At 43.4% G+C, this 14,602-nt stretch overlaps 1 protein-coding gene across 1 annotated transcript in view; it reads left to right on the top strand.

Moving 5' to 3' along the window:
- Positions 1-14,602, top strand: part of ARSG (arylsulfatase G) — a 902,795-nt gene that overhangs the window by 870,280 nt on the left and 17,913 nt on the right. The window contains exon 10 of the mRNA XM_078654296.1: positions 2,744-2,834. Coding sequence (XP_078510422.1) covers positions 2,744-2,834 — 91 coding nt within the window. The remainder of the gene's footprint in view (positions 1-2,743; positions 2,835-14,602) is intronic.

Raw genomic sequence — 14,602 nt, 5'->3', positions numbered from 1 at the left:
TCATTTAGCCACTTTTTGTGGTTCACACTGATAGAGATTGTGGTTGTTGCCATAATCAGGCTTCCACCCCCCACAACTAAAACCCAATTTCATACAGTATCCTTCACTTCACCAAATAACCTTTTCCTCTTGTGACCTGCCTGCGGGCTTTTTATGTACCTTCGGAAGTGTAAGCCTTTAGGGCTGTCCAGAAATATTGTAGGCACATGGACTAAGGATCACGCTTCCTGGAGCACTAGCAAGTCTTCTATTGATGTGGAGAGAATCCTTCTCTCTGGAAACTCTGCTCCTTTTAAAGGCTGACCCATCGCCTTCCTTTCTGGTGCCATTTTGACAGCAAATGCTGGCCTGCTTCCTAATGGGTCCAGGATCTAGGACATCCTTGATTCTTCTCCCCAGTGCTGGCCAAATCATCCTACCCATATGTTTACATCTACTGCTTGCCCTGTGCCAGTATATATATATTAATGTGAACTGTACAACACCATTTGTTCACAGTTAGTGGATGTTCATTGTAGTTCCAACCTCAAGTGTTTACTTTTTTGTTATTCTGCCAGCTTCTTCACACCTTTACACATTTTCTAAAACTGCAGTTGTTAAGTTTACAATATAGATTTATTTCAGTAAAAATAAGGAAACTATAAAAAACAATCCAAAACATGAAAAACAAAAAGCAAATCTTTTTAAAGCAAATGTCTCTCTTTAAACTATAGAATACTTGTTCTCTCTTAAAAGGTGGTAGGAACTAATATCTTGTGTGGTTATGATTTTTGGACCGTTGTTTTCACTACGAGTCACACTCATGAAATAATATATTTATAAGATATGGTCATAGCTTGTAATTAGATGCTACATCATATGATTGAAAATCACTGAACATAGCAGAAAGTGAACTTATTCGACCAGGCCATGCATTAGCCCTGGATGCAGGGTGTGACTAAACAGCTGAATCCTCGCCAGTCCTCTTACCATGAGACAACTGTGAATAGCCTTCGCTGAGCATAGCTGGCGTTGGGTGGAGGGCCTGGCCTATGGCCAGGCTCTGCAGAGACCTGCCTCTAATCTACAGGAAAACCAACTTCTATTATGCACAGCTGTTGGCCAGTCAAAAGCGGGAGTGGCTACATGGCCTGGTCCTGCACCCAACACTTGCTGTGCTCAGCCGAAGTATATTCACAGTTTAACCATGCAAAGTAGGAGTTGCCTGTTCTGTAGTTTTTTTTAATTATTAGTCTAAGTTTACAGTCTACAGGCCAGCCAAAGAGACTGTAGGCCTACCAACAATTTCTACAGGTCTGCACACCTACCCTGGGGATTGTGGCTTCTGTACCAAAAACAGTGTTGTTTTTGTTTTTGAGGGCCTGAATGATATATTTTAGCTGCCCTTCACCCACACACTCTAGCCTGGCATCAGAAAAAATTCCTTAGTCCAACCTCCAACTGACATTTTGCTATCACAGCCAGCCAATCAGTACATTCTGGTCCTTCGGATCCTGATAGAGGAAGAGAACACCCCACACTTCCTTGTCTAGTGGAATTGGCTTATTATTTTTATAAATTAGGCCCGGGACCAGAGTTTGCTAAATCGGGGAGCTTACCACTCATTTTTTTAAAAGAATTAATAGGCAAAGCATATACGCGATTAAACCTTTGAAGACTGCTGGAAACTTTTATGAAAAAACTCTGAAACACTATTGAACAGATTTGCACTAAACTGCACAAGTCACAATTTTGAGTACAGGTTAAGTCTCATGCCAAGTTGGTGTAAATCTGTTTTTGCTATAGTGGTGAGCAAAAATTGGTTTGAGGTGTTGAAATCGAAATGCAGCTTTTGCTCCCCCTCCGGTAACCATTTCCTCAGAACAGGACTGCATGACTCTTGTCATTACCAAATTTATACAATTGAACCAAATAAATGCAAAATGTCATGCATATTTGTCAAAATGCAATGAAGGTATAAGCAAGCCAAAAAAGCCTTTTCAGTGAAAACTGAGACTTAAACATAACTACTATGTCGTTATTTCTGTTATATAGGTTTTAGATATAATTCTCCAGTTGGATCATGGGTGATCCTCTTGCATTCCTTACATTCATTAAAGGAAAACCAAAAGTGCATGCATGGGCAGTCAAGGAGGTGTATGTCCTCAATTTCAGAATATGAGGCTCCGCGATCTACAAAGCTGAAAATGTATTTACTTTTGTTAATAAAGATTTATGTCAGATAAACATTCATAATGTCTATACAACAATTGATAAAAACATCTAAAAATACACTTTAACATCAAACATGCAAGTGAAAAATAGCTAACATATTACACTAACAGCAATGGTCCCAGTGTGAGTAGCTACAGTTGGGCCAGACTTTCCATAGGAAAGGTTTTTTGGTTTTCTTAATAACTTTGGCACATTTGATGAATCTGCTTGGAACTTACCAGGAAAAAGTTCACCTGCTTTGGCTCCCCAAGGAAAGTGTGGCGCGGATCCTGTAAGCACAGGCCAAGAAAAATGGGAGTCCCAAAAGTGTGATTTCCTATTTTAATTCCAAGATGAATCGTTGGTCTCTGATACAGAAAGGGAGCTAAATGGAATTAACTATATTTGGCAAAAAGTTAGAACTTCATTCAGAAAGCGTGTTTGGGTGTAAATATATATATTTACCTATATATATCTATATGTCTAACAAATCTATACATATTTTCCTTCTGAACTAACTTGTAAAAATGTATCTTCTCTATATTTCCAGGTACTCTTCCATCCCAACAGTGGGGCAGCTGGACAATTTGGAGATATCAAGACTGTCCGAATGGGTCAATACAAAGCGTATTACATGACAGGTACAGTGAGAATTACTACTTGAACTTTGTTCTGTGCATACATTTTATCAGTAGTGTCATATGTAAGATCATGAGCAGTGCATTACAGGGGTCTTAGTTATGTCAATTAAACATATTAACATTAAACATATTTAGGGTCTTTAGTGTTTTTTGGTCTTGTTTAGTAACCATAACTGCACTTTATCTGCAATTGTTTCAGTGTCTCACTCTAACACAGAGTTACTGCATTTGTTTTTATTTTCATTTCTCAAGCCAGCACTCAGGACACGTTTCAGCTTTTCAGTAAACCTTTCTCAACTGAAAAGAGCTGTGTTTAAGATGTATATAATAGCACATGTGCACAATTAAACTTTGTGGTAATGTTCACTCTCTGTTCCCAATTTCAATTTTGCAATTTCTGGACGAGTGTCATTATTTATAATTCACAAATCGGGAACAGGCAAGATTTCAGCACACTATGCCACAATTATTTAATAAGAAGGAAACTGGCAGTCCTTTATGTTACTGGCAGTTCTTATCTGCAGTAGAGAGTGAGTAGAAGAGCGAGTAGTAGAGTAGTAGAGAGTGAGTAGTAGAGAGAGTAGTAGAGAGTGAGTACTAGAGAGTAGTAGAGAGCGAGTAGTGGAGAGTGAGTAGTAGAGAGAGTAGTAAAGAGTGAGTAGTAGAGAGTAGTAGAGAGTAGTAGAGAGCGAGTAGTAGTGTGAGTAGTAGAGTGAGTAGTAGAGAGTAAGTAGTAGAGAGTGAGTAGTAGAGAGTGAGCAGTAGAGTGAGTAGTAGAGACTGAGTAGTAGAGACTGAGTAGTAGAGACTGAGTGGTAGAGAGTAGTAGAGAGTGAGTAGTAGAGAGAGTAGTAGAGAGAGTAGTAGAGAGTGAGTAGTAGAGAGAGTAGTAGATAGTAGTTGAGTAGTAGAGAGTGAGTAGTAGAGAGCAAGTAATAGAGAGCAAGTAATAGAGAGTGAGCAGTAGAGAGTAGTAGAGAGCGAGTAGCAGAGAGAGTAGTAGAGAGTAGTAGAGTGAGTAATAGAGAGAGAGTAGTAGAGAGTGAGTAGTAGAAAGTGAGTAGTAGAGAGTAGTAGAGAGTGAGTAGTAGAGAGAGAGTAGTAGAAAGTGAGTTGTAGAGAGAGAGTAGTAGAGAGTGAGTAGTAGAGTGAGTAGTAGAGAGTGAGCAGAAGAATGAGTAGTATAGTGAGTAGTAGAGACTGACCAGTAGAGACTGAGTGGTAGAGAGTAGTAGAGAGTGACTAGTAGAGAGTAGTAGATAGTAATAGAGAGTGAGTAGTAGAAAGTCGTAGAGCGAGTAATAGAGAGTGAGTAGTGGAGAGTGAGCAGTAGAGAGAGTAGTAGAGAGTAGTAAAGAGTGAGTAGTAGAGAGAGAGTAGTAGAGAGTGAGTAGTAGAGAGAGAGTAGTAGAGAGTGAGCAGTAGAGTGAGTAGTAGAGTGAGTAGTAGAGACTGAGTGGTAGAGAGTAATAGAGAGTGAGTAGCAGAGAGTGAATAGTAGAGCGAGTAGTAGGTAGTTGAGTAGTAGAGAGCAAGTAATAGAGAGTGAGCAGTAGAGAGTAGTAGAGAGCGAGTAGTAGAGAGAGTGAGTAGTAGGGAGAGAGTGGTAGAGAGTAGTAGTGAGTGAGTAGTAGAGTAGTAGAGAGTGAGTAATAGAAAGAAGTAGCGAGTGAGTAGTAGGGAGTGAGTAGTGGAGAGTGAATAGTAGAGAGTTGTAGAGAGTGAGTAGTAGAGAGATAGTAGTAGAGAGTGAGTAGTAGAGAGTGAGTAGTAGAGTGAGTAGTAGAGTAGTCTGTCAGTGCCAGTCAGTCAATCACTGTCAGTCAGTGCCAATCAGTCAGTGTCAGTCAGTCAGTGTCAGCTAGAGCAGCTCTGCTGACCTAGTTCTCTGGCTCTAAAGCAGCTCTGCTGACCTAGTTCTCTCCCTCTAAAGCAGCTCTGCTGACCTGGTTTCTCTGGCTCTACCGCAGCTCTGGTTACCTGGTTCTCTGGCTCTAGAGCAGCTTTGCTGACCTAGTTCTTAGGCTATAGAGCATCTCTGCTGATCTGGTTCTTTGGCTCTACAACAGCTCTGCTGACCTGGTTCTCCGGCTCTAAAGCAGCTCTGCTGACCAGGTTCTATGGCTCTAAAGCAGTTCTGCTGACATAGTTCTGTGGCTCTAGAGCAGCTCTGCTGACCTGGTTCTCTCCCTCTAGAGCAGCTCTGCTGACCTGGTTCTCTCCCTCTAAAGCAGCTCTACTGACCTGGTTCTCTGGCTCTAGAGCAGCTCTGTTGGCCTGGTTCTTAGGCTCTAGAGCAGCTCAGCTGGCCTGGAACTATGGCTCTAAAGCAGCTCTGCTGACTTGGTTCTCTGGCTCTAGAGTAGCTCCGCTGACCTGGTTCTATGGCTCTAAAGCAGCTCTTCTGACCTGGTTCTCTAGCTCTAAAGCAGGCCTACTGGCCTGGTTCTCTGGCTCTAAAGCAGCTCTGCTGACCTGGTTCTCTCCCTCTGAAGCAGCTCTGCTGGCCTGTTTTCTCTGGCTCTACAGCAGCTCTGCTGACCTGGTTCTCTGGCTCCAGAGCAGCTCTGCTGACCTAGTTCTTAGGTTCCAGAGCAGCTCTGCTGACCCCGTTCTCTGGCTCTACAACAGCTCTGCTGACCTGGTTCTCTGGCTCTAAATTAGCTCTGCTGACCTCGTTCTAAGGCTCTAAAGCAGTTCTGCTGACCTGGTTCTGTGGATCTAGAGCAGCTCTGCTGACATGGTTCTACGGCTCTAAAGCAGCTCTGCTGACCTGGTTCTCTGGCTCTAAAGCAGCTATACTGACCTGGTTCTCTCCCTCTAAAGAGCTCTGTTGACCTGGTACTCTGGCTTTAAAGCAGTTCTGCTGACCTGGTTCTCTGGCTCTAGAGCAGCTCTGCTGACATGGTTCTACGACTCTAAAGCAGCTCTGCTGACCTGGTTCTCTGGCTCTAAAGCAGCTATACTGACCTGGTTCTCTCCCTCTAAAGAGCTCTGTTGACCTGGTACTCTGGCTTTAAAGCAGTTCTGCTGACCTGGTTCTCTCCCTCTAAAGCAGCTCTACTGACCTGGTTTCTCTGGCTCTGCAGCAGCTCTGCTGACCTGGGTCTCTGGCTCTAGAGCAGCTCTGCTGACCTGGGTCTGTGGTTCTAGAGCAGCTCTGCTGACCTGCTTCTTAGGCTCTAGAGCAGCTCTGCTGACCTGGTTCTTTGGCTCTACAACAGCTCTGCTGACCTGGTTCTCTGACTCTAAAGCAGCTCTGCTGACCTGGTTTCTCTGGCTTTATAGCAGCTCTGCTGACCTGGTTCTATGGCTCTAAATCAGCTCTGCTGATCTGGTTCTCTGGCTCTGCAGCAGATCTGCTGACCTGGGTCTCTGGCTCTACAACAGCTCTGCTGGCCTGGTTCTCTGGCTCTACAACGGTTCTGCTGACCTGGTTCTATGGCTCTAAAGCAGCTCTGCTGACCGGGTTCTCTGGCTCTAAAGCAGCTCTGCTGACCTGGTTTCTCTGGCTTTATAGCAGCTATGCTGACCTGGTTCTATGGCTCTAAAGGACCTCTGCTGACCTGGTTCTCTGGCTCTAAAGCAGCTCTGCTGACCTGTTCTATGGCTCTAAAGCAGCTCTGTCCACTCCTACAATCATCCTGACAGAAGCATGTCCTTAGCTAATCATTCTGCTGAAACATAAGTGCTTATAAACGTATCCTGCTGTCAACTACTAGCACTCTAGGAACTCAGTCACTATCTATGCACTTGCAGAATGACTCAGGCATTGAGACAAGCAGTGGTACAGTCAAATGTGCACAATGTATGCTGTTCCTTAACCCCTTGCAGACTACTGAGTCAGTCCTGCAAAAGTCCAGGTAATAGTCATGCTTGTCTGGAATCACACTGTGAGTCTGTGTTCACTCCTACAATCATCCTGACAGAAGTATGTCCTTATCTGATCCCTCTGCTGAAACATAACTCCTTATAAACTTATCCTGCTGTCAACTACTAGCACTCTAGGAACCTATTCACTGTCTATGCACTTGCAGAATGACTCCGGTATTGAGACAAGCAGTGTTACAGTCAAATGTGCATAATGTATGCGGTCCCTTAACCCCTTGTCGACTACTGAGTCAGTCCTGCAAAAGTCCAGGTAATAGTCATGCTGTCTGGAATCACACTGGGAATCACACTGTGGGTCTGTGTCCATTCCTATAATCATCCTGACAGAAGCATGTCCTTATTTAATCACTCTGCTGAAACATAAGCGCTTATAAACTTATCCTGCTGTCAACTACTAGCCCTCTAGGAACTCAGTCTCTATCTATGCACTTGCAGAATGACTCAGGCATTGAGACAAGCAGTGGAACAGTCAAATGTGCACAATGTATGCAGTCCCTTAACCTCTTGCAGACTACTGGGCCAATCCTGCAAAAGTCCAGGTAATAGTCATGCTTGTCTGGAATCACACTGTGAGTCTGTGTCCACTCCTACAAAGCATCCTGACAGAAGTATGTCCTTATCTAATCCATCTTCTGAAACATAAGCGCTTATAAACGTATCCTGCTATCAATTACTAGCACTCAAGGAACCCAGTCACTGTCTATGCACTTGCAGAATGTCTCGGGTATTGAGACAAGCAGTGTTACAGTCAAATGTGCACAATGTATGCGGTCCCTTAACCCTTTGCAGACTACTGAGTCAGTCCTGCAAAAGTCCAGGTAATAGTCATGCTTGTCTGGAATCACACTGTGAGTCTGTGTCCACTCCTACAATCATCCTGCCAGAAGAATGTCCTTATCTGATCCCTCTGCTGAAACATAACTCCTTATAAACTTATCCTGCTGTCAACTACTAGCACTCTAGGAACCTATTCACTGTCTATGCACTTGCAGAATGACTCCGGTATTGAGACAAGCAGTGTTACAGTCAAATGTGCATAATGTATGCGGTCCCTTAACCCCTTGTCGACTACTGAGTCAGTCCTGCAAAAGTCCAGGTAATAGTCATGCTGTCTGGAATCACACTGGGAATCACACTGTGGGTCTGTGTCCATTCCTATAATCATCCTGACAGAAGCATGTCCTTATTTAATCACTCTGCTGAAACATAAGCGCTTATAAACTTATCCTGCTGTCAACTACTAGCCCTCTAGGAACTCAGTCTCTATCTATGCACTTGCAGAATGACTCAGGCATTGAGACAAGCAGTGGAACAGTCAAATGTGCACAATGTATGCAGTCCCTTAACCTCTTGCAGACTACTGGGCCAATCCTGCAAAAGTCCAGGTAATAGTCATGCTTGTCTGGAATCACACTGTGAGTCTGTGTCCACTCCTACAAAGCATCCTGACAGAAGTATGTCCTTATCTAATCCATCTTCTGAAACATAAGCGCTTATAAACGTATCCTGCTATCAATTACTAGCACTCAAGGAACCCAGTCACTGTCTATGCACTTGCAGAATGTCTCGGGTATTGAGACAAGCAGTGTTACAGTCAAATGTGCACAATGTATGCGGTCCCTTAACCCTTTGCAGACTACTGAGTCAGTCCTGCAAAAGTCCAGGTAATAGTCATGCTTGTCTGGAATCACACTGTGAGTCTGTGTCCACTCCTACAATCATCCTGCCAGAAGCATGTCCTTATCTAATCACTCTGCTGAAACATAAGGGCTTATAAACTTATCCTGCTGTCAATTACTAGCATTCTAGGAACCCAGTCACTGTCTATGCACTTGCAGAATGACTCAGGCATTGAGACAAGAAGTGGTATAGTCAAAAGTGCACAATGTCTGTGTGATCTTAACCCCTTGCAGACTACTGAGTAAGTCCTGCAGAAGTCCATGTAATAGTAATGTGTGTCTGGAATCACATTGTGAGTCTGTGTCCACTCTTACAATCATCCCGACAGAAGCATGTCCTTATCTAATCACTCTGTTGAAACATAAGTGCTTATAAACTTTTCCTGCTGTCAACTACTAGTACTCTAGGAACCCAGTCACTGTCTATGCACTTGCAGAATGACTCAGGCATTGAGACAATACCTAAGAACTTATAAATTAACTGAGCACTCTGTTTTCAGCACTGTCATCATTCTTGTTAATAGTGATGTTCTTGTAGAATGACCTAGGTACCAACGCAAGTACACGTACAATACTCTGTGCACAATCCCTACAAACCTCTAAGCAGATACATACTATTGGTACACTCCACTTAATACTGAAGTAGTACTCATGCTGCCTAGTTCCCCCATTTCAGTCTAATGCAGTTCGTCAATCAGCCAACAAGCACTATGTTCTTATTGTATCACTCTGCCAATACCTAAGCACTTATGGGGCAGATTTACAAGCCCCCTGCGCCACCAGTACTTCACTTTTTGTAACATAGTGATGGCGCTGGGGACTCCTCCATATTTGCAAGGAGAGTAAAAGGCACCCTGCGTGGCCTTTCCTCTCCTTGAAAGTACGACCCATTCAAACGCAGCACTTTGCGTTGAAGGGGCGTTCCATGGGTGTTGCTGTGTGTGTTCCCACACAGCACCCATGGAACAACACATCCTAAGACTTACGAGAAAGTGTAAATCTGTAGGTACGTGTGAAGTGGTGTAGCGAGGCACAACAAGGAGAAATGTTTTCATTTCTCCTAGTTTTTTCCTCTTTCAATGCATGCTGCATTCCACAGCACACATTGAAGGAGGAAAATGCCTTTAGTGATTGTTTTTGTGCAGGAAGTAGCCCCTTCCTGCACAAAAACAATCTCCCCACGACCCAGATATCCTTGCACCATGGTACAAGGGTGCCTGCGTCACTGCATGGCTGCAGTTTGTGTGCTAGTGCTGAGGGAGCACAGAATTGCGACATATTCATGTAAATATGTCACATCCCTGTGCTTCAGAAGTGCTGCAGTGCAGTGCAGCTAAAGGGCTTGCAGTGTCACGCTGCAGCACTTCCTCATAGATCTGCCGCTATAAATTCACCATACAGTACTAATGCAATCTTTCAGTCAATCATGCTCTACACATACATTCAACCAAACTTTCAGACATTACCATGCAAGTTCTGAATTTTTTTTTCTTCTGTTTTTTGTTTTCTATTTTTTTATAGTTTTTTTTTACAAATTTTGTACTTTTGTTTGTGTTTTTTTTTAAATTGAACAAAAAAGGAACTAAGTAAACAGTTAGCTTTTGGAATTCAACATCATTCCAAAAACAAAAAAATTGCATTTATGGTTCCGTTGAGCTGCACAAATAGCGCCCACTGACTGTTCACCATAACAGATGATGGTTTTGCACTTAGTGCAGTCCTGCTGCAGAAAAGCTCATTCTGGGTGAATGTCTACTGGTGGTGCTGAAGTGGACGCTCCGGAGGTGCTGGCAATGCCTGGTGGTGGATTTTTTGCTGCACTCCTCATTTCTTCTCGTGCCAGATTCTTTGGGTGAATGGTCCGCAGATGTTTATACATACTCGCTGTTCCACAGGAGTATTTCTTGTCACTGCCTCACGACAGGACCCTGTCACACAGCAAGCATCTGACTTTTCTTGCGTTGACCTTTTTTTCTCCAGCAGGAAAGGTGAAAAATTTCCATACCACTGATTCAGGCCTCTGCTTGGGTGGATCTTCCTCCAAGATATCTTCATCTGAAGAATGATGAGGAGCTTGCGAACCAGATGTCATTTCTCCAATGCAATTTTTTTAAAACACCCAAAAAATTCCAAAACCAGCTCTGGAAGAAGAAGAGATGTCTCTCATCAACTGCTCCAAACAGAATAATTAAAATGGGTGCGGTCCTTCAATAGTTACAGTCGGAAATGTTATGAACCAATCAACTCTTTTTTTTTTAGGTCACATGGGATTCGCGCACTATGCGCTCACAAAGCGCGCACCCGACGCAACTTTGCGAAAATATATTTAAAAATATTATAAGTTTATTACAAGTAGAAATAGCAGCATGTATATGACGTCACGTGGGGCCCGCCACCGTGCAAGCGTTGTGAACCGTAATACGCATATGTCGCAGATGCGCGAGAGCAGGAGTCGCGGACCAGTCGCATACCGGTCGCGCACACCACATAACATTGTACGTATATGACGTAACTGAAAAAAAAACGCACTCGTCACTCACAATACGTGGATCCTTCACGACTTTTCCAAAATGGCAGCTAGAATACGCGGACCCGCTGCGGTAGGTGCACTTTGGGTGCGCAACTCCCCCCAAAAATTAGAAACTTTTTTTTTAAAGAAAATTATATAAATATATTAAAATACAAAAAAACGAAATCATTAAAAATATTTGTTTTAAATGTATTTAATTTCTTTGTGTGCAATTTTCAGAAAAATATGTAATGTTTAATAAATAAAATATTTATAAATAAATTGTTAAAAAACTGTAGAAATTCAGTACAAAAAATAGGTATAACTACTATTGCACTTAAAAATTAGCATTTAAAAAACCTTTGAAATTCACTGAAAAACCCATAGGTTTCAAAGACGTTATAGTTAGAAATTAGCATTTAAAAAACCTTTAAAATTCACTGAAAAAACCATACGTTTCAGAGACGTTGTAGTTCGGAATTAGCATTTAAAAAACCTTTGAAATTCACTGAAAAAACCATAGGTTTCATGAGTGTTACATTTAGCTGGACATTTCACTCGTACATAACCATAGAAATTCCTCCGTTATAGTTAGTTTTGCTAACTATAACTCGCGCGCCCGTAATCCACTGCTGATGATGTCACATATTACATCGTTCATGACATGGTCAGTGACATCACTGATGCCATCACTGATGCCATCTGAAATGACATCACTGATGACATCACTGATGACATCATCCACATGACAATCTGATACACCTCATCACACACTAGTATAACCTTTGATCACTCACTGTAAAATACAGAGTACCATATTTGAAAGCATTGACACACCCATACCAGTTACTGCATACGCACTCACTGATTCCTAAGTCTATGCACACAACTGTCCAATCACCCACAGAATCACTTATACATACAGTCACTGATCAATGGTAACACTATCAAATGTACTCATACACCAATATAGACATTGACACATCAGCAGTCATCCTCGGTTATGCTGTGATGCTACTCACTAGTGAAAAGAATCAATCGCACTTACATGTACTCACCTACACAGTTATACACACAACACCTGATGTTTACATACACATAGTAAATCTTTTATGAGCCCGGGAACAACACCGCCCTGGGGCTTTATAAAAAGAAAAATCAGAAGGGACCTCCCACTAATTTACTGCAAGCTCCGCACATGTCGCCTAAGTACTGCCTATCATAGATCGAAGCCTGTTGCCTTTTATCAGAGCACTGTGTATTAGCTGAGCTTATCCTTTGTAGCTGATCGCATGCTGCTGAAGGGACGCTGTGGTGAGCACCTCATGCATAATCTGAGCAGAATCAGTTCACCCTTGTATTATCTGAGACTTCCCGCATCAGCTGAGCACCCCATGAATTATTGGGCCACCCAAGTATAAACTGAGCACCCCCATATTAGCTTAGCACCCCCATATTAGCTGAGCATTCCCCCACATCCATCAACATTTGCAGATCGTCGCCTGGTTTTATAGAGAGAGCCTATGGATTATGAAAGCACTGCACGTCTTGACTCATCATCCATTGAAATTGCATTTCTGTATCAACAGAATACCTGTTTTAGCTGAGACCTCCATGCGTTAGCCAAGCATGTCCTGCTGAAGGGGCATTGTTTACGAGCACATCCTGTATAAAGAGAATGCTTCTTCGCTGATGACCCGATCTCCTCTTGTACTGTGAGCAGCCTGTGACAGATGAATATCCCTGCATGGGCAGAGCAGCCCCTTCATCCTCAGACCAGCCCATGATGTGGTTCATCGCCTGTGTGTCTCTAGTCTCTTTATTGCACAGAGCACATGACTCGAGCCGCCAGTCAGTGATGGGTAACAGCAACCAACCTCCCACACCCGACCCCCACAATTGCACATCAGTGTCACACTTGGCACCTACCAGAGATTCTTCCTGAAGCGATTCACGCCCTCCTGCGAACCTGCTACAGAAGCGTGAGTGGCACTTAAACCTTTAGTTTTTTCAGTGAATATATTGATATATTCACTGAAAAACAGCAAAGGTTACAGGATCGTTATAGTTAGGCTCAGATTTTACTCGTACAAAACCAGTGAAATTCAGCAGTTATATTTACCTGAGCTAACTATAACTTACGCCCCACAATGTCCTGCTAATGACCCCACTTATTACATCACTCATGACATGGCCAGTGACATCACTGATGACATCTCAAAAGACAATGCTGATGACATCATCAATTGAGTTTGTTTTTAAAGGTTTATGGGTGCTAAACAAATATACTAACCTACTACAAAAGTTAGATTAGTGTACTAGTTGTGCTAGTATACTACCTCCAACATGTGGCCTGAGGGTGTGTGTGACTGTATCTGTGTGTGAGCGGTTGTATGCATGGGTGATTGCATGCATGAGTGACTGTATGGGTGAGAGACTGTATTTCTGTGGACCATGGATTAAACCCAGAATTGTGACTGGGGGTGAATGTTTTGCCAATGTGCAACATTCCGTCCATCATCTTGTGTGTTTTGCTGTTCGCCCTATGTGGGAAGGGTATGCCCAGACGTGGGTCCCGTGCTCACTACGCCACTGGAATCAAGCTGTCTTGGCTGATGACGGCTGATAGCCAGAAACTGGTCCTAGGGTACTTGATTCCGGTCCAGGGAAGACATGGCTTGGCAGTTCGGCTGGACTGTTCCCATGAGCCACAGGGTCAAGACTGATTTGCATATGGCCATGTCTGCACTGGGTTGGCGTGGTGAGCAAAATAACGATGGATTAAACCCAGATCTGTGACTGAGGGTGTATGTTTTGCCAATGTGCAACATTTCGTCCATCATCTTGTGTGTTTTGCTGTTCGCCCTAAGTGGGAAGGGTATGCCCAGACGTGGGTCCTGTGCTCACTACGCCACTGGAGTCAAGCTATCCTGGCTGATGACGGCTGATAGTCAGAAACCGGTCCTAGAATGCTTGATTCCGGTCCAGGGAAGACATGGCTTGGCAGTTCGGGCTGGACTGTACCCATGAGGCACAGGGTCAAGACTGATTTGCATATGGCCATGTCTGAACTGGGGTGGCGAGAAATATAACGATGGATTAAACCCAGATCTGTGACTGGGGGGTGAATGTTTTGCCAATGTGCAACATTCTGTCCATCATATTGTGTGTTTTGCTGTTCGCCCTATGTGGGAAGGGTATGCCCAGGCGTGGGTCCCGTGCTCATTACGCCACTGGAGTCAAGCTGGCTGATGACAGCTGATAGCCAGAAACCGGTCCTAGGATGCTTGATTCCGGTCCAGGGAAGACATGGCTTGGCAGTTGGTGCTGGACTTTTCTCATGAGGCACATGGTCAAGACTGATTTGCATATAGTCATGTCTGAACTGGGGTGGCGTGGTGAGCAAAATAACAATGGACTAAACCCAGATCTGTGACTGGGGGTGAATGTTTTGCCAATGTGCAACATTCCGTCTGTAGGAGAGTAGGGTCTGCTTCCTATGGTCACCCCCACTTTTTTCTGTGTTTCACTGGTTTTTCGACTTTAGTATAGCTAGGCTGTGGTCCTGCTAATCAGGACCACAGCCTAGCTGTTCTCTCTCTAATTTGATACAATGTACTTTAGGTACATACCAGATTGGTTACTTGGTCACCCTTATAAGTCTTGGATATAGTATACTTATATCTACC

The sequence above is a fragment of the Lissotriton helveticus genome, chromosome 7 (genome assembly GCF_964261635.1).
Source record: "Lissotriton helveticus chromosome 7, aLisHel1.1, whole genome shotgun sequence".
NCBI classification, from domain to species: Eukaryota; Metazoa; Chordata; class Amphibia; order Caudata; family Salamandridae; genus Lissotriton; species Lissotriton helveticus.
The sequence above is the reverse complement of the archived record's forward strand: the minus strand, read 5'-3'. Positions and strand labels throughout refer to the sequence as shown.